Source organism: Gopherus evgoodei, chromosome 2, assembly GCF_007399415.2.
Source record: "Gopherus evgoodei ecotype Sinaloan lineage chromosome 2, rGopEvg1_v1.p, whole genome shotgun sequence".
Classification (NCBI taxonomy): domain Eukaryota; kingdom Metazoa; phylum Chordata; order Testudines; family Testudinidae; genus Gopherus; species Gopherus evgoodei.
This window is the reverse complement of record NC_044323.1, coordinates 170,829,853-170,857,090: the sequence shown is the minus strand read 5'-3', so window position 1 is coordinate 170,857,090 and position 27,238 is coordinate 170,829,853. Positions and strand designations below refer to the sequence as shown.

At 40.9% G+C, this 27,238-nt stretch overlaps 1 protein-coding gene across 1 annotated transcript in view; it reads right to left on the bottom strand.

The window, feature by feature from the left end:
- Nucleotides 1-862: 862 nt before the first annotated feature.
- TNFRSF11A (TNF receptor superfamily member 11a) overlaps nt 863-27,238 on the bottom strand; it is a 37,303-nt gene continuing 10,927 nt past the window's right edge. Inside the window, exons 2-10 of the mRNA XM_030552258.1 lie at nt 19,953-20,034; nt 19,044-19,169; nt 18,128-18,271; nt 16,804-16,897; nt 13,686-13,780; nt 12,547-12,654; nt 10,328-10,380; nt 7,916-8,759; nt 863-1,619 (exon numbers count right to left, since the gene is read on the bottom strand). Of these exons, the coding sequence (XP_030408118.1) occupies nt 1,207-1,619; nt 7,916-8,759; nt 10,328-10,380; nt 12,547-12,654; nt 13,686-13,780; nt 16,804-16,897; nt 18,128-18,271; nt 19,044-19,169; nt 19,953-20,034 (1,959 nt within the window). The 3' untranslated portion in view covers nt 863-1,206. The remainder of the gene's footprint in view (nt 1,620-7,915; nt 8,760-10,327; nt 10,381-12,546; nt 12,655-13,685; nt 13,781-16,803; nt 16,898-18,127; nt 18,272-19,043; nt 19,170-19,952; nt 20,035-27,238) is intronic.

The window sequence follows — 27,238 nt, the reverse complement described above, 5'->3', positions numbered from 1 at the left end:
TCTTGAACCACTGTCTTTTCCCTTCTAAGTAGATACTTTACCAAGGACTGAGTGGAGTAATTCTCCTTTTCAGCAGAATTCCGCCAACCCAGATCTCTAAACTGGAATTCTCCCACATAGGTTTGTTTTTTTTTAAAGAGGGCTGAAAAATGTGTGGTCTCCATTTGTGCATGCAATGTGCAAGGGGGCTACCCCCTTTCTTTTTATCTATGAATGGTCATCTAATGATGATGTGACATTCAATAAACTGCCTGCTTACAGGATTTTAGGTGGTCTTCACCTACAGAAATGTTATTGCAAACTGAAGTAGCTACACAGAAGGCTTAGCAGCTTTAGAGCTTTTCAGAAGAAGATCCTTCCTAACAAGAAATCTTCAAGTGAAAGATGCTCCTCCTGGTGGACAGGTGATTCTCACTCTAATCAAGAGATTTCTGATCATGTGGATCGTGGAAGCGCATGGTTCATCTTCACATGAGGCCAATAGCATCATTGCGCAGTGATACTCAGGGTGATAAGGCTGAATTAAATCTAGATGAAGGGTTCTCATGGGAAATGCAAGAGAATAGGGAAAGAGAAAGGCCATGCACAAGGGCTTGGCTTAATCTTTCCCCAAGTTCTTGTCCGGATGTCATTAGGGAAAAATATTGGTCAGTACTTATGGTTTACCTTCTGAATATTAATCATAATTAGTATTCGTACTCTAGTAGCATTCACAATATGCTAGGTGTTGTGTACACACACACACACACACACACACACACACACACACACAGAGAGAGTCCCTGTCCCAAAGAGTTTACAATCTATATTAATTAAAGTCTTCCACTTTATGTCCCAAGGATAAGAGGATGGACAGCAAGTCTTGAACAACCTGTACAATTGTGGGGAAGTAGATTTCCTTCCAATCAGATATTTCTGCAATGATAGCAGCTTTACACTTGTGTCTGTCTCCACTAATAATTTCCACAGTGATAGCATCACAGGCATTTACCGTGGAATTGTCGGTTCCATTTGATGAAGTGCCCAAGAGACACTAGGAATAATAAAGGTCTCAGATCTAATGAACCAGTCATGGCAACCTGACCTCCGAGCAGCTAACACAACTGTGCAGACCATTAATGTCATTCATTGGCTGCTATACAGTCCCTCAGAATTAATGGTATTTCAGTCAAATACCAAGAGTGAGCAAACAGCTGTTGATTCCCATCAATGCAATGCTTTCTCTGAAAATTGTCCTGGCTTTCCCTCCTCTTGCACAGGTTGAAAGGCCCCACTGTGGCAGCACTTCCTGTCCTGGCTGTCTTGGTTCTCTTCTTGAACCACAGGCCCAAGCCTTCTCTCATATTCCCCCGTGCTATTTAGTCCTTCGTTCTCTGCAGGGCAGGCTGGATTAGCATCAGCATATTTTTCTTTGTATTGTTGGATGTTGCCTGCAAAAGTCTCGCAGCGGTTCAGGTTTTCCTCTTGCACTGGACTCCCCACATTCTCATCAGCTGTTCCAGTAGCTGTTGTCCCCTCTTGGGAGTTTTGACTAACATAGACAACAATTATATCGCCCTTAAAATTCATTACTTGCCCACTTGATATAAATGTAGAGTTACTGTTTCCAGTCACATTTCCTAAGGAAAGGGAGGGGGAAAAAACACATATGCATGATTAATATTTTCTGTCAGAATTTTGTCTCATGAGATGAATATTTAGCTGAGTGAATTTGATTCCTGTTATTTTCCCTCCCAGCACCAAACCTGTCATCCAAGTGTGTCTAGCTGGGATGGTAGGAAAATTTCTTCCCTTCAAACTCATCACCTGGGGGCAAGAGAGAGATCTTTTGCTATATACTCTCCTCCTCCAGATACCTGCAGCAAACTCTCCTGAATTTGCTCTCAAGTATGCAAACCCAGATTATACTGGAAACTGCTCCACACATAATCTATGTGTAAATGTTCATTGTCTGTCTCTCTGAATATATATAGCTATGTTTTAGATATTTATAGATTACCAGTCACTATAGTGATTTTCAAATGATTGAAATTATTATGCAGACTATGCAGTAAGTTTAACTAAATAAAATTTGAAAGACTTAAAAAGGTTATTGCCATGCCATTCAGCCGTGGATAACAGACCTTCTAGAGTCAACAGTGTAGAGCGTATGGATGGGGCGATCCTAGTAGCACATGAAATTATACTCTATGACCCAGATCTGGCGATATACTCAGTGACTTTAATGGGGCTTTGCATGAGCACATTGTGGGATCATGGCCTTTGTCACAAAATCCTATTAGAATGATAATAGAAACCTCTTTTAAAAGGTTTGGCCATGAGGCGTGCATGGCAGGCATAGGTGAGTTTATCCTACGAGCCCGATCATGGTGTCATTGAAGACAATGAGGCATTTTGCCATTAACTTCAATAAGAGCAGGATGAAGCCCTGAAATTTCAAAATTCATACAAGAATTATGGGAAAGGCTGAGAAGAATTAACTTTCTCTAAGTTAAAACAAATAAAACAATAAAAACAGCTTTAGCTGAGTATTACTAGTGCACTCTCTCTCTCTCTTTCTCTCTGAGGTATTCTTCCTACTACAGATTACTTAATCAGTGTTTATAGACAGCTCCTAGAGATTTTTAGAACTTCATGGTTTTATTGGCATTTTTTAATACTTTAAAATCAGCAATTTTTATAACCCTGTCACTGCAGTTATTCATTAATGTTAAAGAGGAAACCACTTACAATCACCCTTTATAAGGCATGGCTCACCCCAGAACAACCTGGTGTTCTCAGTAAACAGTGATGTTTGTATGCCATGACTGAATTCCAGTAAATGATGATAAATTCATACATGAGTACATCTATAACACAGTTTGGCAGCACTTTGACTTCTTTTTTTAAAAGACTCACTTTAGCAATATTATTTACTTTAACTAAAAATCACTACACTATTTCTGTATCTTCTTTCCAATTATCACCGAGTACCATGATATACAACTAAAAGTTCTCTCCTTTAGGCACTGCCTTATTTCCTGCCTGAGCTGTTTCTTCAGTGAAGGCCCAATCCAAGTGTCACAATTCCCTGCCATCAACATGACACTGATGTCACAAATGCTGGATTTTTGGCTAGAGTAATAACCCTTAGCATTTCCATAGTGCTTGCTACATCCAAAATACTGCATGAACATTCACCAGTGTTTATTTGTAGACCAGCAATGTTAGATAAACTACATGAAAGTTAAATAGAAGTCAGTTAATGCTTAGCTGAATGTGATATGGCATTCTTAACTGCTTATTAAAGGTGCCAGGTTGATAGAAGAGGTGAATACTAAAATCTTTTCCCAGAAAGTGTTAATGAATGCTGTCCACTTTGACCTACCAAATATATATAAAACCTCAACCTATAGGGATACTCTGCACAAGTAGTCAGTCCTTTGGTTTCTCTACCAAGACTGCTAGTTGCTGCCAATCAAGATTATAGGTTTGCTGGGGTTTTTTTGTTACAATTACCTACTGAGAACTGGAAGGTGGCCACAAACTCACTTTGCACAAGCCACCAAGCAGCTTTCATGTGGTAATGACTGTTGGTTGCTACTGACTTGGACAGGATTTGAACTTAGAAGTAAAAGACTCTATATCCCATTCCTAATTCTTGAGTCACTTGGGGTTAATGGTCTGAAGAAGTTAGGCTCCTAACTTCCATTGAAATCAATGAAAGTTAGGAACCTAAATAGAAAGTTAGGAGCCTAACTCCTTTGTAGCATTCAGCCCTTAATCCTCCAGAAGGGGGCTTGCCTGTGATAGCAGGGGACTGGACTTGATGATCCAGGTGGTCCGCTCAAATTCTGTGTCCTAGGTTCACAAAGGGCTTCTAAAAGTTCTATTTATAGTCAATACTAGTGAGGGGAATGAACAAACACTGTAGGTTTCAACTCCTTCGAAATTTGGAGCATTATGAGTCGGCACCTGAAGGCTCAGACCCATGTAACTGAACACTTTGGTTTGCACATTTATATTTACATGCCAAAAGTCTTTCATGATGGGGCAGTTCAACATTTTTCATTTAAATTTTGAATATTGATGAGTAAAAAAGACAAATATTTCCTTGGAATTTTTGTGGCAATTTCCCCTCATTTTGAAGCCAGTTCTATTTCACAAAGCTGACATGCCACAAACTCTCAAACAGGGGCAGTGCTGGTGGGGAGCAGTTGTTGGACCTATGTCCACCCCAAAATTTGCTTTAGCCCCCTACTCCTCCCTGTGCAATGGTCTAATGTTATGATAAGTAAGGGTGGCATGGTGTGGTATTACCACCCTTACTTCTCCACTGCTGCTGGTGGCGGTGCTGCCTTCAGAGCTGGGCAGCCAGAGAGCCCAGAAGTAAGGATGGCAATGCTATACCATGCTACTCTTACTTATGCAGTTCTGCGCTGCTACTGGCAGCAGCACTGCCTTCAGAGCTGGGCACCCAGCCAGCAGCTGGTGCTGCTGCCAGCCACCCCGCTCTGAATGCTGATGATGTCCAGGGCTGGCCTGAGGGAAAATGGCACCAGGCAAGTGGGGGGGCAGCTCCCCATACAGTGACTCCCTCCCGCCATGGATGGGGAGCAATGGTGGCAGGAAAGTGCGGGATGGCAAAGTTTCCTGCAGCCATGGGAGGTTCCCAGAAATTGGTCTGATCTGGCCTCAGGAGTGGCCCTTGCAGGAGAAGAGGAAGCCCCAGCCCATGCAGGACTTGCAGCTGGAGTCTGACACACAGTAAGACCCTCCAACTGGAGTGCCCCTAGCTGTGCCCCTTCCAGCTCCGGGCCCAGCTCTTGGAGTTAAAGGAGCCTTGGACTGCTATATGCGTGTAGGGGGGCATTGACCATGAAGCCCCCAACCAAGGTGCCCCCTCAACTATGGTGCCCTGGGCAGTTGCCCATCCCTAAGGCCTCCCCTGATGATGCCACCAATTCCTTTGCTGCAAATCACAACAATGGACAGATTGTCCTTAAGTGAAACAGCTTCTCCGCGATAAGTAGTAGCTCAATCTTTGTGCATGCGTTTTTTTGTTTCATAATGTATGTCAGTTTTTCACTGGTTTAGTGGCAACCTTGAGAAACACTTGCCTCACAATGTATGTTTAAGAAATTACATCTTGATTTTTGCTGCCTGTCAAATGCTATTTTTGTGCTTTATTGGTAGTGCTTTATTTATTTTGTGCTAATTGGCAGTTCATTTAGTTACGAACTGAATTGCTTTTTGTTACGTTTACAAAGACTGTGAATTATGTGGGTGCACAAAAGTTAAAGCAAGAGTGACCCCTCTCCTCCAAAAAATAGCTTTAAAATGGTTTGAATTTTCTGATTGTATTTGACTGGGTTTTGATTTGGCAGGAATGGAAATATGGGCTCAATCAGCTAAGGAAAAAGATGTACTTAGTTTTGGTTGGTTGGTATTTATCTTGTTTTAAATAATAGTGTGTGTGGTGTTTTGTTTTGTTAGTGTGTGCAGATGGCTAATTTAAAAAATATAATACAGTATATTCTCTGATTTAAAGTAATTAGCTATCAGTATTATTTAACCAGTAATTTTCCCCAGAAGTTTACATGTTTATTATTAATATTATTAGTATTATTAGCTTATTTATTTATTGGCTTAGTTTTTTTCCTATTGATTTTCTGTGAATAAATGTTGTATCCGTGAGCTGCCAGAGATGTAGTTTAAAACTGGTCTGTATATATTTTTATTCTCTTTTTGAGGCTAACATAGATAATATACATGTTTAAGTACATATTGTTAAAAAAATAAGTTTGTGCATCCACAAGATGTATAGGGCAGCCCTGTAATTTTCTGTCTACCTCACCTTAGCCCCACCACCAGGAGGAGGCGGTGCTGCCCCTGTTCACTCACCTATATGGTTCCGATACTATGTCAATCCTTATAAAGACAGTTACAAAATGTATGTTGTGTGTCTTATTCTGTCCCAGCACTTCACAGAGGATTTCATTAATGCTTCTTATACTCCCACAGCTAGTTCTTAAGCATGACTCAGAATGGAACCATTTACTAAGCCCTATTCCAGTTCACATGTACACATCGATATTTCCCTCAGAACATTCCCATTCCATAAACAGAAAAAGAACACTTGAACTGTGCATTTTGAGTTTGATTAATTAAAAATTACTATTTTAGAATTGGCTAAAAGGCCCTCACAGCAGTCATATGTCGCTTACAGTAAATAAATAACACAGTATGCATGCTCAGGTTTCACCAGGTAGCACTATAGTATACGAAGGCACCCAGTGGTGCCTATACGATTAAAACTACACCAAAAGAATTAAATTGCAGACTAGATTAGACACACTTCCATTCACGTGTGAGTCCAAAATCCCCTTTCCTCCTGCTCTCCAATCCCTAATCTCTCCTGTCCCTTTGTTCCATAATCTCTCTCTCTTCATTCTACTGTCAGATTTAAAGAGAGGAATAACATTCTGCTAGTGTCAAAAAGGACTTGACCTCTAGGCATACCTCAGATATCCCTCGTTTTAGTCCCAAAGGTACCTATGGGCCACACAAATCATGTGTAACAGAATGAGTCATTTATAATAGAGGAATGAATCCTGCAGTATTTTAAGTCTCCCATGTGGATAACATTTTTTGAGGGGTCTCTGACACATTACAGCTCACATTTGGGCCTTAGCAGGTTGACATGAATGCCCCCGGACACTACTCTAAGGTAGAATATGCATTTATAGAAGGGCGATTGCCTATTATTAATATTTGTATAACCATAGGACCCAGAGGCCTTCATTAAGACCAAGGTCCCATTCTGCTAGACATCATAAAAGATTGTATAAAGACAGGGTTGCTGCCCTGAAGAGATTACAGTCTAAAACTACTAGTGACACATGAAAGGTGGGAAGCCAGAAATATATATATATATAGTTTCTCTGTACACTTTCCCCCCCAAAAAATAATTTAAATGGAACAACGGAACAACATCTGCCCCTAGAGCCATCATAAATAGACGATTTCTTATATCACTGTAGCAGATGTGGATAGGGTGACCAGATGTCCTGATTTTATAGGGACAGTCCCAATATTTGGGGCTTTGTCTTATATAAGTGCCTATCGCTCCCCCATCCCCTATCCTGATTTTTTATACTTACTATCTGTTCACCCTAGATGTGGGTACTGAAGAGAAGTTTGATGCAGGAGAGTATAGTGGCTCTTAAGGAATCAGTTCAGAAAGGGTCACTACTAGGGGACAGGTGTTAGCCCCTAAGTCATTTTATTCCATTTTTTTTCCTGTCTGTCATTTGGCTATTTAAGAATACACTAAATAACTGGGTTCCAGGATTATTAAGACGACAGAAGTGAGTGTGTGGGCAGAATAACAGTGTGCATAAAATTATTTTAAAATTAATTTTGATGTGTTAAAAATAATAAAGAGAAAGAGTTAGAGAAACAGAAAATTGTGCCTGTCTTTATTTGTCAATTATAATGATGTTTAACTGCAAACTTCATGTTTCTGATCGGTGTTTAATTGAGAACTTCATGATGGGAGACGAAAGTGCAATGAATTCACTTTGTTCCACCATCAAAATATTTAGAAAACAGCAGAAACTGTCTGGGCTCTGTAGCGGGAGCCAGAGGATGGAGGTTTCCTTGCTGGGTGGAGAATAACCACTGGCACCAGCATGAAACCTCATTGGGTCTAGACCATTTCCAGAGTCCAAAAGAAAACAAATGTCCTGTCTTTTTTATCCTGGTCATTGAAAGTAGCTGCTAGGCAAATAAAAAAAAAGCTTCATTTTCTTAATCTCTCCTTCCCCCAAACCATGCCCTGCATTGAGATTCAAAGTAAAAGAATATGGGGAAAGTAGGAAGGATAATCCTATATGATAGTATGTAGAGCGAGCCCGCTGTAGGGGTTGCTTACCTGATGCTTGTGGGAGTTCTGAAGTGCTACAATTTGCCTCAGAAGTGCTTCCGTTTGTTTTCTGGTACTTTGTGCCAGCACCTTCCGAGGAAGTATCTTCAATGCCAGGATTGCTTGCTAAAGTACTCTGACCTGCAGAGGGAAAGTCCAAGCCACAGGTGCACTGTGGATAAAGTCCATTTTCCGGTGAGGCTGTGCTTTGGTCAACTGCTGCACAAAGGGGTTCGCTCCACTTCCTAGGAGATTCCCTAGATGAAACCCCACAGCCCACGCAGTTGTTCACTGACTCAGGGTTCACTGGGAAGTGATCTCTGTCCTTTCTCTCAGTTTCCTTCATATGACTAGAGGTGCAATGGCAAGATTTCTGTAGGTATTTGTCTGAGGAAATATGGATGCAGTCCAGGCTGCATGAAGGATCAGAGCTATAGCAGCCTGTTAAATCCACCATGCTCTCAGTTCCTGTGAAGCACTGACTTAAGCTATCATTCTCTCCCACCTCCAGTGGCTCTGAAAATGGTGACATGGATTTACTGTCAGGCCGACTCAGTAAAGGTAAATAACCATGGGCATGGGGAGCTCTATCTACATATTCATCTTCCATGGGAATCTGCCTGAAGTGGTCATCCTCAGATTCTGTTGCTAAAGACAATGTTGGAATGTTCTCTCTCAATTCATAGTGGATTGTATCTGGGCTGCCTTTCCCATAGAAAGTGTGCCCCTTTGGGCAACCCATGTCTTCAGAAAAAATACAGTCATCAAGGGCTAGCAAATATATTCCTTCAGAAGGCTGAGGACTTGCAGCGTTCACCATGTTTGTATTAACAAATGGCTCTCTGGGAGATTCCTAAACAAAATCCAAAAGAATTTTCTTTTAATAAACAGGTCATCAGAATATTATTTTTCTTAGCAGAGCAGAAATGATATTTAGATAACTTAATAGTCTTGAGTTGCAGTTGCTGACTTAGAGCAGCACCATCTACATTTTTGACCGATAAAATGTAATTCTGCTTGGATATGTGACAAGGATCTTACTGGACAAGTCTGCTCCTTGTGTGTATTCACAGTCATATCTGTTCCCGCAAGTGACAAAAATAAATTTTTAACTGGTTATTGCTCCCATTGGCTCTAAAGAGCCAAAACAGCTAAGAAAGAGTGAGTTAGATTCTAGTCTTCCTTCTGTCTCATTGACAGAATTGTTACGAAGGTCCAATCTGTTACACCTGAGCAAGCCCATTGAAGGCAACAAAATTTGCACAGGCAGTACTGAGGGCAGGACCTTTATTAATGGTGGTGATGCATGAAGAAGGAAGAATTCACATTGGCTTTCAGAACTCAAGGTGAGCTTGCAAGGCAGAGAGTTCAAAAAACATTTACTTGTGAACTGAACACATATGACCTGGAAATTCTTGAAACAAACATGGAACCCATGATGCCATTTTTACAGTCACTTTTCAGAGCAAAGCTACACTTTGAAGCACAAGAGGTTTTCCTCTTAATAATGGGCTATTCTTTAAAGTGTGATGCCCAGATCTAACCTGTACTAGATTAGAAATCCTCTAAATTCTAAGGGTCAAATTCTTTTCTTTGAGTGAAACTCCATTGAAGTCAATGTAGCAGTGACCATTTACCTCAGCAGAGGATTTGACCTTAAATACTCTCCCTTATTTTTATAAAGGAAGAGCTGATTATTCTCTTTCTTACACCAGTTTTACACACCTTCAATTCCTCTGACATGAATGGAGTCACTCCTGATTTAGACTGAAGTGAGAGAAGACTCAGGCCTTATATGTTCAGTGATCCTGCCCATAAATTCCCTCCATTTTTTCGTTTGGCTACTTTCTACAATGAGCATAAAAATAGCATTTACAGGAATTTTCCTGGGATTACCCAATGATTAAAAAACCCTAGTACACGAGAACAATTAACATAATTAACTGAGACACCAAGGGCTTAAAATAAAAAGGAATATAGGCAAATCATCCCTAGTGTTCAGAACTGGAAAAGAATAGCTATTTCTGTGGAATGCAAAGAGAAGTCTTTATCTTCTAGCTATGTAGAGTGGGCTGAAAGAATTCAAATGGTATGCCCATAGTCACACAATGAGTCAATGGGCCCAATTCTGCTGTCAGTTTACCTTGAATGTCACTCTCATAGGATTGACATTTGTGTAACTTAGGGCAAAACTTGGCTCATTGTCTACAAGAATTAACACCAGAATGCTATCAGTTCTCTGTCCTTTGTTATAACTACCAGATCACCTACTAGTGTACTAGTGGTACAATATTTACTGAATGGTGGGAGAGAACTCTGTGGCCTCATTTGTCTGTAATACGTGTCAAGGCTGCCTTGAGGGTCAGGAAAGGAATTAGCAAAGCATAACCACAGGGAAAAATTTAGAACATTAGTGTTTACCTTCGTCCCTTTTATTTGGCTGCAAACTTCATTAGCCCAGTGCTGTAGGTCAGCTGTAGGGGAAACAAAATAGTGTTTAGCAAGCAATCACAGATCAAATAATATACAGTTTCTTAAGTCAATCACAGATCAAATAATATACAGTTATCCATAATCCCCTACATTAAATTAAACCTAACTGTCCAGATTGTTTTTATTAACTCTGCTCAAAAGACCAAGCGACTGTCTAGCTGAGCATTCATTATAACGTGAATTGAGTACATCCTTATGGAACAAATGTCTATAAGGTCCTAAAATAGAATGTGGTTAAACTATGTTCCACATCAAATGGGGCTTTATTCCTGGTCACATGTCAACAAGCTATGACTGGCCTCAGATCGACCCAGTTGCAACCATACAATTGGTTAGTCTATTTCAAGAGGTGTCACATGAATGGCCCAAATAGCAATGAGGAGACCAAAGGGGGAAACCCTAGCCCCTCGCACACACACCCCGAAACCACCACAGGCTGGCAGTTTTGAATACGGTCTGTTCCACTTAATCAGAATGTGTTTAATTGGGAAATGTACTAAATTAAAATATCTCTGAAGGAAAAGGTTTAAACTCAGTGAGGCTTTATAATAGTGACTGCTGCTTTAAGAGGACAGTAATTATAGTTTATGGGGATTTTGTAGTGTTGGGCCTTGTGTGCCTTTTATATCATGCTGGTTCTCTGTGTTTGTAGAGCAAGTGGAACACATATTAAGTATGTAGCCACTGCTTGATCTTGGCTATTAGTTTGTTCCATTCATGCCAAGTACACATAGCTAGTATCCGCTCCTCTGTAGATACTGGCCTGCAGAAACTGGGAGAAGGCACTAACTTGATCGGGCTCTGCAGAGCCCAGACAGCAGTATTGCCATTTAAGTGGCATCGTTTGTCAGTCTGGAATTTCTCTTAAAGGGCATGAAAGGCCACTCACTGTAGAGTGGGCTGTAGAGTGGTGGAAATCTGGATTAAGAGGATTCCACTATAACCTGTGCTGAATCTAAAACGTTTGCTTTACTATAAGGGTCACCATTACCTCCAGCTCGTTCAAAGGATTCCTGATTTAGGGTGACAAGCATTTAGTGTGGAACTGGTAGCTAACTTATAAAACACTATTTAAAAGTTTATTTAAACAATGCAGGAGAAGAATGGCACAAAAAACCCAGGCAGGTGGGGCTGAGGCAATGAAAGGGGAAAAGGACAGATGAGAAAAAGATTTCCAGGAGGAGTAAGAAAATGCAAAAGGAGTAATAACAGTTTGCTCAAATCAGCTAATGTGTAGAGGTTAAAATGAGTTTCTGCAGATGCATCCACATCCATGCAGCAATTGCTGCAGCATTTCCCCCATGTTAATAATGTTTAATGCCATTGACAATACATGAAAATCACATTTCTCTACTATTACAGTAATACTGTATCAAGTCCCTAGTCCAAACAATAAGCTTGATCACATTCTCAGAGATGTGATTGTACCAGTGGCATGCCATGATAGTTTTAATATGGCAGTCCAAAACTGCATCCTCCATTCAGTGTGACCTCGCATGTATGGTGTGTGTGAGGTCACACTGTGAAGAAGACAACAAGATTACAAAATGGAATTCTCCATGGGGTCTGGACAGAATAGTCCACAGGCCGACAGTTGGCTGAAGCACAGCTGTCAGGCATACAGGCCACACAATAATAATAATAATAATTGGAAATATACCTATCTCTAGAACTGGAAGGGACCTTGGAAGGTCATTGAGTCCAGCCCCCTGCCTTCACTAGCAGGACCAAGTACTGATTTTTGCCCCAGATCCCTAAGTAGCCCCCTCAAGGATTGAACTCACAACTCTGGGTTTAGCAGACCAATGCTCAAACCACTGAGCTATGCCTCCCCCCTTGTGTACATAAACAGCACTCCATAGGACTGTACATTAGCTAAGATCTAATTCTGACAAACCAGTTACTGCACAATAGCTGTTTTGACAGGGTACCAGAGCAATAAGCCTAATACGTTTCTGGCCTAGAGAAAGGGAATCCTAAGTCCTGCTTTGTGCCAGCTAAAACACAAACTGTAGAGCATATAATTTTCCAAACAATGCATGCATTTTTAACCTGATGATTCCCACAAAAGTCGAATCACACAGTTTAAAAAAATATATAGTTTTCACATTAAGTTGAATTCCTAAAAATCATTAGCCATAATGTACCTGTCAGTGCTTTCCCCTTATTTTTGTAATATATAATAAGTATGATAATGCTGGTTAATATCACAAAGAGGACTGGAACACTCAGAACATACAAGATCTTGTTTGTTTCTGTAGGATGAAAACAAAATCACATCAGTGAACAGCTTATACTTAGCAATGATACAATCCTTGCTTACTTTTCTTACTTGGATGCAGTAAGATTTTTCTATTTGAACTTAGATTTCTAAAATAATCCTGATAGCTTTATAACACATTATGTTGCGTAACAAGGAGACTGCTCAAGCCCATGCTTTACAATGCTATCTTAAAAAGAACTACAGATTTGAACTCTGAAGACAGCCCAATATAGGCATGCCCAAATTTTACCCAGTTGAAGGGTTCATGTGTAAGCTGCCAGGAGCCCAAGAGCTACACCTGATTTTCCTGAAAAGGCTCTGAAGGTAGTTTCTATGAGTTACACAGGCCCCAGCATGCAAGACTCAGATCATGATGGCTCACTGCATGCTGAAACACGTAGTCTCCCTGGGGTAGCACATCCACATTAAAGATAGAAAGGGCAATGAGCCTTATTATCAGACATCAAGGGCTGCCTTTGGCTGACACAGTATCCATCGCTATCAACAGTACCCAGACAGAAGCCGTAGCTTTTTTAAAATAGTTAAACATTAGATGAATGGAAAAAAGTCAGAATTGCAACTGTGATGGTAGTTAATGGGTATTACAACAACAGTCTCATCCGGTATGTAATTTCAATAAAAAGTATAAAGCTGTATACAGTACTGAACATAGACTGTAGCTGTGATTTCTCACAAGGAGCTGCATTTCAGAATAGGGTGACTAGATAGAAAGTGTGAAAAATCGGGACGGGGTGGGGGGTAATAAGCACCTATATAAGAAAAAGCCCCAAATATCGGGACTGTCTTTATAAAATTGGGACATTTGGTCACCCTAATTCAGAATGGCATAAATAATCTTTAATATCAAAATATTTTGAGAGGGATTTTCAAAAAGGCTCAGAATTGGCCCAACTGCTTCCTTTAAAGCCAGCTTCAGTGGGAACAGAGTTATGCCAGCACTGAGCCCTTTTGAAAATCCTACCCTATACTTTCTGATGGATAATTATGTATGATGAAATATACCATCTTGTGGTTGTACAGACATTGTAGGCTCCACACAAACTGCATCTGACCGATCAGTCCCAGGAACTCCTTCTGCAGTTCCCAGAGCTGTGCAGCTATAAAAATAAAGGGAAAAAAAAAGCTGGTTGATCATGTAGAGAACTGGCAATGACACCTATATTTAGGTTGCCTAACACTTTGCATTATAAGAGATTCTCAGAGCCTTTAATTTTTAATAATCTCTAACACCTCTATTGTTTTCCTTTGAAATTTGGCAGGCAGAAAGCCCTCAGCATAAAGATTTTCTTTGTCCTATAAAATTCTATTGAAGTTTTGTGGATTTATAAACTGTTAACAGCCACTATGGCTTTTCCTCTGCTTGTGTTCCTCAGGAAAATGGTGTCAGCCTGCCACAAGAAAAGGAACATTCTAGAGTGCCAGGCCCCAGCCTCACCAAAGCAGCTGCAATAGCAGCAGATAACACTGCACTGGGAACCCGTGGGAGCTGCTGGAGCACCTATCCTGATGGGAATGGGTGAAAGCCAACATATGCGCACTACTTTTGACTCCACCCACTGGACTTGGTGCATGGCTTCAGTATCCCCAAACTCCCTTCTCAGTACCCAGGGCCAGGAGGAGAACTGGGGCCAGGATCCTCCCAGCAGCCCATTTCTCCCCTCTGGAACACCACCTGGGGCACAAGCCCCCTACTTCCAGGGGGTAGGGAGAGAGACAGAGTGAGTGTCAGGCTAGGCCAGGCTTCCCCTGACCACTCCTGGATTCAGTACACAGTGTCAGTGGCCCATTCCCCTCTCTGTGAGAACAGCCTTCTTCTGTTGCTCATTAATATAGTTAGTCCTGTAACTCAAGTAGCAGCAGTCAGTGTTGAAGGTTTAGGGTTCAAAGGCTGTTGATCACATGCTACGAGGGCTTGTTAAGATTGTACATAGCAGAATTACTTATTTTTCTTTTTTAAAACTCAGGAAATTACATATTTAAAAATTAGATTACAAGAGCCTTACTTAGGTTGCAAAGTCAAACACTCAAAAGGTAGGAAATGCCAGATTTACATTTGTCTGTGGAGCCTTAATTCAGCCCCCTTGTGCTTATGAATTATGATGCCCTCTTTAATTGCATGATCACATACCATATTTTCCACAGGATCCAGGCCTCACTCAGTATACAGGTTAGATGAACAAGGCAGACAGAATTAAGGATGCACAGACAAGTGCAGATCTGGCATTTCCTATCTTTTGAGTGCTCCTCTTTGCAATCTAAACACAATTCTTTTACTGTACGTTTTGGGTATGTAATGCAGTATGTGTTATGTAATGGTGTGATCACATACATGTCCATCTAAAGGGCATTATCTGCTTTCACTTCGTATTGTACTCATTACAAAATGCTGCCCTATTTGCTCTATAGTTTTAAATATGTATTTCTAATTTATATTTTAACACATAGCATCTTCACTAGTTGGTCCCCGTTATGGCAAAGCAAGTCTCTTGGGTTATGTTATATTTTGGTTAATTGTGTAGCATATCCCAGCAAGGTGCCATCCACTGAATTACTTTATGTCTACCAAACCCACAGGCACACAGAAGAGGGTATTGGGAATGCAGATGATGCTATGTAGAGCTGAACTGCTTAATCTTTATGAGAGGATAAATCTGAAGAAGAGAAAGAGCAATGAATGGGGAGGGAAAGACGGAGAACAGACACGAGGCTGCAGAGAAGGAAAGAAGGGCCAGAAAACCCACAGGAGGTATAACAGTAGCCACTGGAGTCAGTGGACACTGCTCCTGCCATGTGATAGGATTGGTCTTTGCAACCCAAATTCATGTCAGGTGACAGGAAACGAACATCCATTTCTTATCATGGCTTGTGAGTGTTCATGTCCTTATTAAACCAAAACTGATGAAAACAGGAGGAGGAATGAGGAACAGACGAGACAAAGAAAGAGAAAAGCAGAAATAGGAAACAAGAGAAGAGAAAGAAAGAGAGAGCACAAGTGAAAGCAAAATAGAGACAGAAAACTCCTCCTCCCTGAAACAACCCCCTGTCAGACAGAAAACAGTGCTCTCAAAAAAGCCATTACAGGCACAAGGAAGTGGCAGAGACAAGAGGGAAGAAAGAGCTGAATCAGGACCAAGGTGAGAAATGTATAGAAAGTGACCAAGGACAGGAAGAGGGCATGAACTGAACAGAAGGCTCTAGCTCAACAATTTTGTTGCAATTCCCTTCCCTTGCTTTTCCCTGGTGAGGATCAATCTCTGATGTGAGAATTCCCATATTTATATCTACTCTGTCAATCAAGGCCGGAGCAAGGATGTTTCGCGCCATAGGCGAAACTTCCACCTTGCGCCATCCCCCATCCCTGAGCCCTACGGCAGCTCCCAGCCCTCAGGTGCCCCTCCCTCACCGCAGCAGCTCCTCCCCCTCCGCCCTGAGGCACCTCCCCATAGCAGCTCCCCTCCCAGGAGCCGTGCGGCAGCTCCTCATTCCAGCTCACCTCTGCACCACCCCCTCCCCGAGCCCTGCGGCAGCTCCCCATCCCCCGCTGCCCTGAGGCACCGCCCCCCGTAGAAGCTCCCCACCCATCCCGGGGAGCCGTGTGGCAGCTCCCCGCCCCAGCTGACCCCTGCTCTGCCTCCTCCCCGAGCACGCCATCGCTGCTTCATTTCTCCCATCTCCCAGGCTTGGGAGGCAAGAGAAGTGAAGCAGCGACGGTGTGCTTGGGGACGAGGTGGAGCAGGGGTCAGCTGGGGCGGGGAGTTCCCCTGCATGCTGCCCCCCCACCCACTTGCTGCAGGCAGCCCTCCTCGCACTCCCCGCCCCAGCTCCCTTCGCCTAAATGCCGGCGGTGACTGGGGTGGCCGAAGATCCACCTGCCGCGGTCACTGCCGAAGAAAATGCTGCCCCCCAAATCCTAGCGCCCTAGGCAACCGCCTAGGTCACCTAATAGGTTGCACTGGCCCTGCTGTCAGTGCTGCATGGCTGCTGATCAGTGTGCTGCAAAGAGAGAAACTCACTGACAGTGCGTTGAATGTCCCATTCTTCAGTTGAAAAATGAGTTTGTCCAGGCCTGTTACAGCTTTGTGGTTATCTCACAGTTATGTTATAGGAGAGGTGCACTTACTTGGTCCAGGATTTACACTCATCAGTGGATGAAGAGATGTCTGAGAAGTACCCCCAGCGGCATGGTGCACACACAGTATCCTTGTCTCGTTGTCCTGTGGTAGAGGAAACAAACAGCATAGCTGAGCAACAGTAATTTCATCTCAGACTTGAAGAAGATTTTGCTGATAATTTTTTTTTTCCCTGAAAATCCTTCCATCACAAGGAAGATCTTACATTATATTAAAGGAGACAACTGGAGTTAAATCTAGGCAGAAAGTAGTGGTAAATGAGGTCTCTATAGAGTCAAAACGAGAAACAGAAATGACAGGAGCGATTTGCACAGCTCTGGTGAAAAAACACTGTGTTAGGAGCTAATTCCATTGTAACTACCAGTCTTGTGTTAATGCAGTTACATTAATTATGTCAGTAACTTATACCACCATTATTACAGAGCCACAGTGATGACTCCATAGTTATAGTGGGTGTTCACAATACCAGTTACTGTGGAGAAGAAATCATTGTGTTGAGTTCAGATGTAGTACTTACTTCAGCAGTCAGTCCTGTACCATTTTTATGTTGGTCCCGCCACTTGGAATAGCCTCCTTTCTTACCAATGTCCAGTATAAACCTGATTTTGACCCCCTCTGATTTCCACTCCCGAAAAGCAAACGAACAATCCAACCAACCAACCACCTCCTTTTAGCCTGAAATTTCACAGCTAGTCTGATGTCAAAGGTGATTTGGTTTTGTTACATCTGAAGTAAATCCATGAAACTGCTTGAGTTATTATATATACAAAACTACTATGTTAATTTTCAAAAGGTGTTGATAATTTTTACCTTCGCCTAATGCTATAAAATTGAACTTAGCATGGTTCATTCAGTTCAACTTAACCCGAACACTGACATCACAATGAAAGCACATTTTGTGAATATTGGAGTTAAATTTTTAAAGTTAATCAGAGTCAAATTCCTTAGCATTCGGAGTGCAGTGAAGTCTCCCATGACAATTATAGAATTCAAGAAAAAACTTGCAAGATCCACCTCAACTAAGAGATTTTAGTCAAAATAAAAATTCTCGAGTCTCTTCCTTATTTTGGAGAAGTTCTAAGACCTGTGTTATACAGGAGGTCACATGAGATGATCACAATGGTACCTTCCGACCTTGGAATCTATGACTCTCTGAAAGGCAGCCTTCAAAAGGTAAACAGATCGTGAAGGTTGTACATCAATTATTATACCTACAACACACCTCTCCCACTCACATTGGCCTGAGATCCCAGTCAATCCTCCCTTTAAAGGCTGGGACTCCATTCATCTAGTTGTCCACTCTACATATCTTACCGGGATGCTGAACGCCAAACCCTGGAGCACATTTTGTATTTCGCAGACAGAAATCACAGTCTTCGTTACAGTGGTATCCTAGTGTACATGCACATTGTCGCTGGAACGTTCTATTTCCTGAATTCACTTCTATTAAACCTCTCCCTAAATGAGAAAGCAGACGGAAGTAAAAATCTCTCCTTCAACATAATTTGGGATGGCCAGCCTCATTCCCCACATGTCCACACTGCTTGCGTGTTAGGTGCAGAATCATTCTTGTTAGGCATCACATTAATATTTGTACAGCATGGTAGACGGTTGGTTCGTATGAGACGCCTCACTGTTTAGAAACATTAAGTGACATCATTTTTATTGACATCAGTTGGAGTTGAATTTGACCTTTACACTGGGGAGACAAACAGACTCAAGAAATGTGTGCACCTTATGCTGGGAGGGAGCGGAAGGAGGAATCTCTATATGCTCACCCATAGTACCCTAGTGCAGTGCACTGAAGATTCACTAGTGGTGGCATAAGGGTTATGGCTGAGATTTCCAAAAGAGCCTGGGGTGACTGAAATTTACTGGGAGTTGGGCACCTAACTCTGTTAGGTTATTTGAAAATCCCTCTCTCAATTATTATTTTGGTGAACTAAACATAAGTTCTAGATCAGGGAAGGTCAATTATTTTTTGTCAAGGTCCAAATTTCTTAATCAAGGTATAGTCAAGGTCCAGACTCTAGAAAAAATAATAATAAAACAACAATAATGATAATAAAAATAAATAAAAAGATTTCAGGGTGTGTTCAAAAGCATCTGGTGGTTGGGATTTGCCCACAGTCTGCCTGTTGATTACCCCTGTTCTAAATCCACTCACCCATCCTTATACTTTGACAGTTTGGATTCAAAGGTACGTAATGCCTCAGTATGAACAACTCACCCTCATCACATATTTTGTGTAGTAAACATTTGTCTTCTTCATTCCAGACATCCATATATTCGTTTGGGCCGCAAGGCTGGCACACAGTCTCAGAAGTGCCAGTGCATTTGGCAGACATGTACTTTCCTGAACAAAGAGGAAAAAAACTATGGTCACTTATCAGTCACTGATGCTCTCTAAAGATAATAGACCAAATTTAGCCCATGTCTTACTTGACTGATGCCACTGGATTTAGGAAGGTTTTTGCCTATTGTCATCCCAGTTCCTCACTCTGGCCTCAATTTAGCAAGGCATTTAAGCACCTGAGTAATTTTAAGCCCATGAATAGTTTCACTGAAAGCAGTAAGAGTCATATCACTGTGTGTCTCCAGCACTGAAAAATCTCAAACAAACCAGGTATCTTGTGTATCTTTTGTTGAAGTCAGTGGTATAGGCTGGGGACTATGCCCATGCTTTCAATCATGCATATTCCTAAATGCTTTGCTAGAAGTTGTGCAATTAGACTTATGGACAGGGCCAATCAGACGGGTGGCCAGGAGGGCCATTTGGTCTGGGCCTCAAGCTCAAAGAGGACCTCAAATTTATACACTTGTTAATTTTTGGCATTTGATAAGCTTTGCAACTTGTTTTTATGAGCATCCCTATCGGACCAGAAAAACATTTGTTAAAAAAAAATATATTCAAATGATGTCACTCTTTTTTTGGTGCCTCATTTTGTTTTCATGTGTCATCATTTTTTATTTTTATTATGGTTAGGGGCCTCAAAAGCTGGAAGTGGCCCGGGCCTCTCTGGATCTCTGAGAGGGCCTGCTCAGGGACTCAAAAAAGCAAAATGACCTAGTGACCTGATGCTAATTTCATAAAAAAGATTTTCATTTTTGAAAAATAAGAGCTCTAGAATATATTTACCTGGCTCACACTTTGTGCAGCACCGTCCAGAAAACTCATAGTGTTGCTCACTCTCACAGGCGGGAGAGATTTGTAGTGATAACTGGGAAACAGAAGGAGAGAAACAGTACCTTGAGAGTTATTCATGAAATAGTTTAAGGGTACGTCTACACTACAGGATAAATTCGAATTAGCTTAAACCAATTTTATAAAACAGATATTATAAAGTCTATTGTGCACGTCCACACTAGGCACATTAATTCGGTGGTGTGCGTCCATGGTCCGAGGCTAGCGTCGATTTCTGGAGCGGTGCACTGTGGGTAGCTACTGTAAAAGAATGAGGCCAATAATGTCGATTTGCGTCCACACTAACCCTAAATCGATATAGTAATATCTATTTTAGCGTTACTCCTCTCATTTTGTAGGAGTACAGAAATCGATTTAAAGAGCCCTTTAAATTGATATAAAGAGCGGTGTGGTGTGGACGGGTGCAGCGTTAAATCGATTTAACGCTGTTAAAATTGGTTTAACAGCGTAGTGTGGACCAGGTCTTAGAAAATCCTACTCATGCTTCTGAAAAGTGCAAGGAAAGCTCCACTAATTAGTTACAACACTTCATATTGCAAAATAGTAAATATTACGCAGCACAGACATTGTACGTTTCATTATCAAAAGTCCTTTGCAGACAAATTAAGTAATGTGAACTTGATAATATCTACACATGCAGAGCTTGACAGCCATATAAGAAATAAATAACATGATTGTGCAATTTATCATGCATTTTTGACCTCTTCTCTTACCCAGTAACCCATCTCCCCCAGCACTGTATTCTGACATTTGAACCCCATGAACAGCTTCAAATAAGCATTATTTTAATAAACAAAAACAAATAAACAAATAAAAAGCAACCTAACAGAAATACTTCCTCTTTTTCCACCAAAATGAACCCAGCCCAACACTCAGGTCTAGCAAGATTTAATAAAGGACCAGTAACAGGTTTAAAGTCCAACATTTGGGAACCTGGCAGAGAGCCGGAAACAAGTGATTTAAAAGAAGTTCCCAGCTTCCCACTGGGATACACGAAATTAAGCAAAAATTCTAGCATCCATTAAAAAAAATGGTCATGTAAGAAGCATCGAGAGAGTACACAGTAGTGTGGGTATCTTGTTTTTATTAGAGCACCGAATGACTTGCAGAACTAACTCTTGCTTTTGCCACCTGAGAGGAAAGCAGCCATCCCATTGTTAATTATTGATTTTATAAAGTTTAAGACACTTCAAAACCCTTATTTATAGTGACTGATTCTTCATTGTAATTGGATGTAGCTGCTGAAATATTGTTTATGTGGAATATTTCTTTGAGGAAAGCATGTTGGCATTCCTGCTGCTGGCAATGTAATTCTTTCGATATAGAGCATGTGATAAAAGCACCATGTGCACAGGTACTGTAGAGTGAAATTTGTATCAGTTTCCATTCCCCTGCTCACGTCTTTCTTTTTGTTTCCTCCTTTTGTTCCCTTTCCTCTTTTCTAGTCTCCAGTGCTTTGATATCCTTTTCCCACTTGGACCTTGCACCATCTGACCTTGTGGGTCTTGTTGCTTGGAATTGCCTCCTTTCCTTTTGTGCCAGATAAGCTCCTTCTCTTGCTTAAAGAATACTTATTTCCACATGACCCACTTGTTTTGAGTTTGAACCATATTCTGGTGCATTATTTCTGTGGTTTTAAACTGTATGAGCTGCATCTGAATTAGGCTGTAAGATCCTTAAGTCAAAGACGATGTCTTTGGGTATGCTTGTATGGGGCTGAATGCCACTTGTGTCTGATGCCACTAATAAATAATAATAATAATCCTGAGGCAAATTAAGGGTCCAGTCCTGCAAACATAGTGCTTTTGTCTCATTTTTCCCTTGTGCTCCCCTGTCTGTCTCCTGTTTTCTCTGAGGTTTTACTTAGATTGTAAGATTCTATTTGGGGCAGAAATTTTTTTTGTTCTGTTTGTACAGCACCTAGCACAAATAGGCTCTGGGCCATGACCAGAGCTCCTATCACAATATAAATGAATAATAGATCTTACTACTGCACCCCCATGATATTTTTCCCCTGAATAATTAGCAGTCAGGGCTGTGTACATTCCTGGCAAGATGTTAGGTAGTCCCATGAATGTAGTAAAACAGGCCTGGTCAGCCCAGTGGCTGAATGACAGTGCTGTTCACTATCTAGTAGACAATGTTCTAACATGTTCTTGCAATCTATTGAATTTCTGACATTACGTTGAAATGGTTGTATATGGTAAAAGGCCAAGCTATCACCAGATAAGGATTGTGACTTCACTGCAGGATCGTGCAAGAGATAAAGGCTGTGCATGAATAAATTCTTATTCACAACCATCTGTGAATGTGGCATACAACTGGTCGAGTCATTTGTTTTTTGTGCAAAGAGTTCTTTTCTTCCTTGTTTGCTCCAGTTTGAAAGTTCCTCTTTTGATGGGAGACTTAAAATCACTGAACTGCTAAATGAGGACAGTCTTTAATTTTAAGGAAGGATATGGAAATTTATTTTAGACCATAGAGCCAAAGGGTGGGGAATCATTTTTTAAAATAAAACAGCATGAATGGACAGGCAACCTATACAGATAACTCTTCAGTGGTTCCTCTTATGTTTGGAATTAGCACTAAATGCTGGTTATTTAGTTACCTATTATAAAACAAGGGAGCTATACATAAGACAGGTGCTATTGTTATATTCCCAGTATATCTCACCACAGCTATTTATCAGTCTGTATACTCGCATTGTGACAATCAACACTCCGTTCTATGGTGGCTGTCCTAGTATTTAAAAAGCCTGGCTATCATCATCTCTTATTTAAACTTCCAGTGAGGTAAACAGTAAAATCATGCCAAATTTCTTACATGCATCTTGGCAACCTAGCCACATAATGGGGTGTGAGTGTGAACTTTGTCCTAGGGTAGAAGGGACTCTGGGTGTGTATCAGATTATGCCGTAGAGCATGTCATTTGGGGTGCAAGAAAAGATAAAAAGCTAAATGAGTGCATCTTGGGAAAGGAGCTTTTATTTTAGATTATGTTTGGGAAGTCTTAGTCCAGGGGTTCTCAAACTGGGGGTCGGGACCCTTCAGGGAGTCACAAGGTTCATACAGGGGGGTCGTGAGCTGTCAGCCTCCACCCCAAACCCGCTTTTTCTCCAGCATTTATAATGGTGTTAAATTCATAAACGTGTTTTTAATTTATAAGGAGGGGTCGCACTCAGAGGCTATGTGAAAGGGGTCACTAGTACAAAAGTTTGAGAACCACTGTCTTAGTCTTTAGTATTTCCAGCTAAGGAGAACTTCCATTTGTGAGGCAGGATGAAGCTATACTTTCAAACTGACAGAAGATTTTGTATAGAAGTCTTCCCTGTCAAACTGGGGGTTCAAACCTTTTTCTTTTTTTTTTTTTAAATGGGTTGGCTATTGCAAATCTGTATTTGTAAGGGGTACCTTTTGTGGGCAATCTCAGTGCAGCCAATGGAGCTACTTACGGAAGGGTCTGCAGGAGGATTGTACCTGAGCGCCAAACTGCACATAAGCTTTTTTTGCCTGGGGGAATCTAGCTACTTTACTTATACGGCCCTGTCAGTGTAGTACCTGATCACCTCACAGTGTTTAATGGATTTATCCTCATAACACCCATGAGGTAGGGAGGTGCGAATATTCCTTTTTACAGCTTGGGGACATGGGTATAGAGAGACCAAGTTACTTGCCCAAAGTCACACAAGTAGTCTGTGGCAGAATGGCGAACTGAACCCAGGTGTCTGGGGTCCCAAGCAACCACTGGACCATCTTTTCTCTCTGTCAATAATAATTGTGTACATATAAATCCTGATTATTCTGATAGTACACAGTATTGGTGTATATAGAAAGAGGGTCAAATTTCCACAAGTGGTTGTATATAATCTTACAAATATCAAATAAAAATAAATAAAAAAAATCTGGAAACCTAATCTGAAATAAATTCAACAAACTCAGTCATTCCTTTGCCATTATTAGTATTGGTGAATCTTTTCATTGGACCTTACGGACATATGAAAATTAACATTTAAGAGAAGTCATATTTTTAAAAGATTTTTCATATTTTTAATTATAGGATAAACACAAGTTTTTTGCTGTAGTCCTTAAATGTAATCCATTCTGCCTGTTCAAATATGTATAATCTCAGAACTGTGTCCATCTCCAATGATGGACAGCACATAGAATTAAGAAACATTTCCCTCTGGTTTTCATAAGGCCCCTGATTCTGCAAAGCACTTCAGCACATGCTTAGCTTTAAGCACATGAGTAGTCGCATTGACTTCACTGGGAGAATGAACGTGCTCAACGGTAAGCATGTGTATGAGTTCTTACAGGTTCTAATGAATTTGCTTTAATGAATCACGGCAATAAAGCTGAACTGTGTTAGTAAGACATTTAAAAGCACACACAGGTGCTTCTGAAGGGGAGACTAACCAAATTCAAATTCCTGCCTTTGGGCTTAAAGAAATATTTATTTTTAGTGCTGTTGAGCAATCTAATGGCAGCAGAAATTGTGTGTCATAGGTGCTAAAATTACTTTCTCGCTCAAATGAATATTCAGACAGACATATCTGAGAGAGAGCATAGAATTACATGGGCCCCTTTACTTCAAAAGAAAAAAGCCTGGAAGAACAAGCTAGGGGGTTTCCAGTATTTTTTTAAAATGTCATTTCTTTCAACAACCTGAGGCTCACTGTGGATTGTTTGTGATATGCTCAGATTTGTGCAGCTAACATTTGTTTCAAGGGCAGTTATAGATGGTGGGTAACTATTCTTACTCAATAGATCTGCTTCCAAAGGGTCTTCAAGTCATAGCTGACCATTTTACTAACCAAATCACATTTTTACTTCTTTTTGGAATGCAGACCTAATATAGAAACATGAGCAATGTTGTATCCTGTCTCACACAACATCAACTGATTTTTAAACTCACGAGCTTGGTATTAATAGTGACATTAAAAGCATGAGAAAGTGTTTGATTGTCCAACCTTCAGTTGTCCATGAAGCAGAACTCTGGTGATTTTACTGTTCTTTGGGCATGAGCATCTTCACCCAGAGGATCAGGATTTTCCCAGTGATGTCTGACCTATAGCCGTTTAAACCAGCCATCTTGTTTTCCAGTTGGGACTGTCTCTGCAATAGTTTTTTCTGTTTAAAGAATATATTTATCCCCTCTTCAGAGACAAGAAGCCATCCCTTCACTGTACAATTAAAAGTTTTGTATCTTCCACCCTTTTTGCCACATTGCTAATGTTGCTTAACAGTTCCCATCTTCCTTCGGCAACAGTCCTAAGCTACATCACAGCAGCATTAATGTCTTGTTGTTTCACAACGAAACATAAAAGAACCAAAACCACCAGGCTGCTAGGAGGCATCTGAAACTGATAATAAATGGTTTATTTATTTTTTTAATTGGCATTCAAGTTATGTATGGCTGAACTATAGTAATATGCTAACTCATATCACGAAGCCCTAATATGAAATTAATGGGCAACTCTGTCTTAACACAGATGGTACAATACAGCCTCAGGTTTCCTATTCTTCATGGAGGTTGATCTGCTTGAGCAATTCCAACTAGTGATTCACTAGTCAGAAAAATTATTTTGTTGGAGGAGGCTTAAAAGCATTGGTAATTTAGTAGGGCTACTGGCCATCTCTGGCACTTTCCTGGTTCAAGGACCACTCAGCAACACCACCTGGGGAAATGCTATCTTATTATTTACAGAAGAGCTCAATTATATTTTTACATCATAGAGATTAAAAGGAGATGAAAGATTTATACTGAAAAGGCATAATCCAAGTTAGATGGACACACATCCTTCCACAAAATATTAACTGACTGATGATAAAAATCCAGTCACAAAGGACATAGTTGACTCTAGGCAGTTCCAGCTGTTCATGAAGGGCTGTAATTCAGATTGTGAACAAAATGGTTTTTGTGATGTCAACTTTCCAGTGACCAGTAAACCACATCACAACCACCATCAGATGGTAAAACAGAGTCAGGAAATGCAAAGGCGGAATGAAGACTGAATGCTATTTCACTCTTACAAATTAATCCTTATAAACTTGCTAGATCTTGAAACCTTCCAGACCCAAAGTGGTAGGAAAGAACATAGGGTAAAGACAATCATGAATAAGGAGATTTAAAAAATATCTATACGATGTTGACAGGTAATGGAGAGATGCACTGAAATAGTCTAATTCCCTAATGAATGTATTGCATGCTGTAATTGTTCCTATGGGCTCTTTTTAACAAGCAGCACACAGCAAATCCAGTTATGAGGGATGACCTGACCAATGACAAAACTTTATCAACATGAAGATCACAAACCCTCCAGAGTTATTTCTGTTAGGCAGACTGTGCAAAAGAGCAGAAGTGGTGGCATTGACCAAACATAGCTTATAATGATGGGGGAGGGCAGATAAGAACTTTGGTAGGTTAGATTAGATAAAACAAACAATAGACTGATCAGTGTTGAGATGGCTACAGTTCCTGTGAGTTAACTAACCTTCCTTTAGCTCCTCAGTGGAATTAAAAACTCCCCATCATATGAGTAACATTCATCCACCATATGATTATCATTAGATAACAATCAGGCAGGTGTCAATACACATGTCTATATATTTAATGCTTATTTTGATTCACTGGGTTGTTTAGGGAGTCTAAATATTATTACTTTGCCTGCAGTAGTCCCCAGAACCCCTAGGTTCTTACGATCAGGCTCCATTATGGGGAGGCACCATATACAGACATAGTCCTGCCCTGAAAAACCTAATGTTTACATAGATAAGACAAACAAATGGTGGAAAGGAAAGAGAGTTGAAGTGACTTATGAAATAACAGCACTGTAAGGGCAAAGCTGTGTATAGAACCCAGGTCTGCTGGGTCCTCTGTCTAGTGCCCTATTCACTAGAGAAGGGGATCCTATGCCAAAAACCCTTCAAAACCAACAACAAACCTTTCAGTTTCAAACGGATGGATGTCGCATGTACTGGAGAGTATGCCCAAGAAGCAAAAATGCCAGAGAATGCCCAAGAAGCAAAAATGCACCCTTCTGGCTGCTTTCAGCCATAATGGTGACTAATACTCGCCAACCACACCGACATAGCAGTGTTATTTAGTAGTGCATTAGATGCTGCAGCTGTCACTGGGCGCTGCACTCTCTCATCCAGCACGCAGCCGGCTGGCTTTCTGCTGGGCCTAGCTTTCTGTGCTGAGCCACACAACTCAAGTTG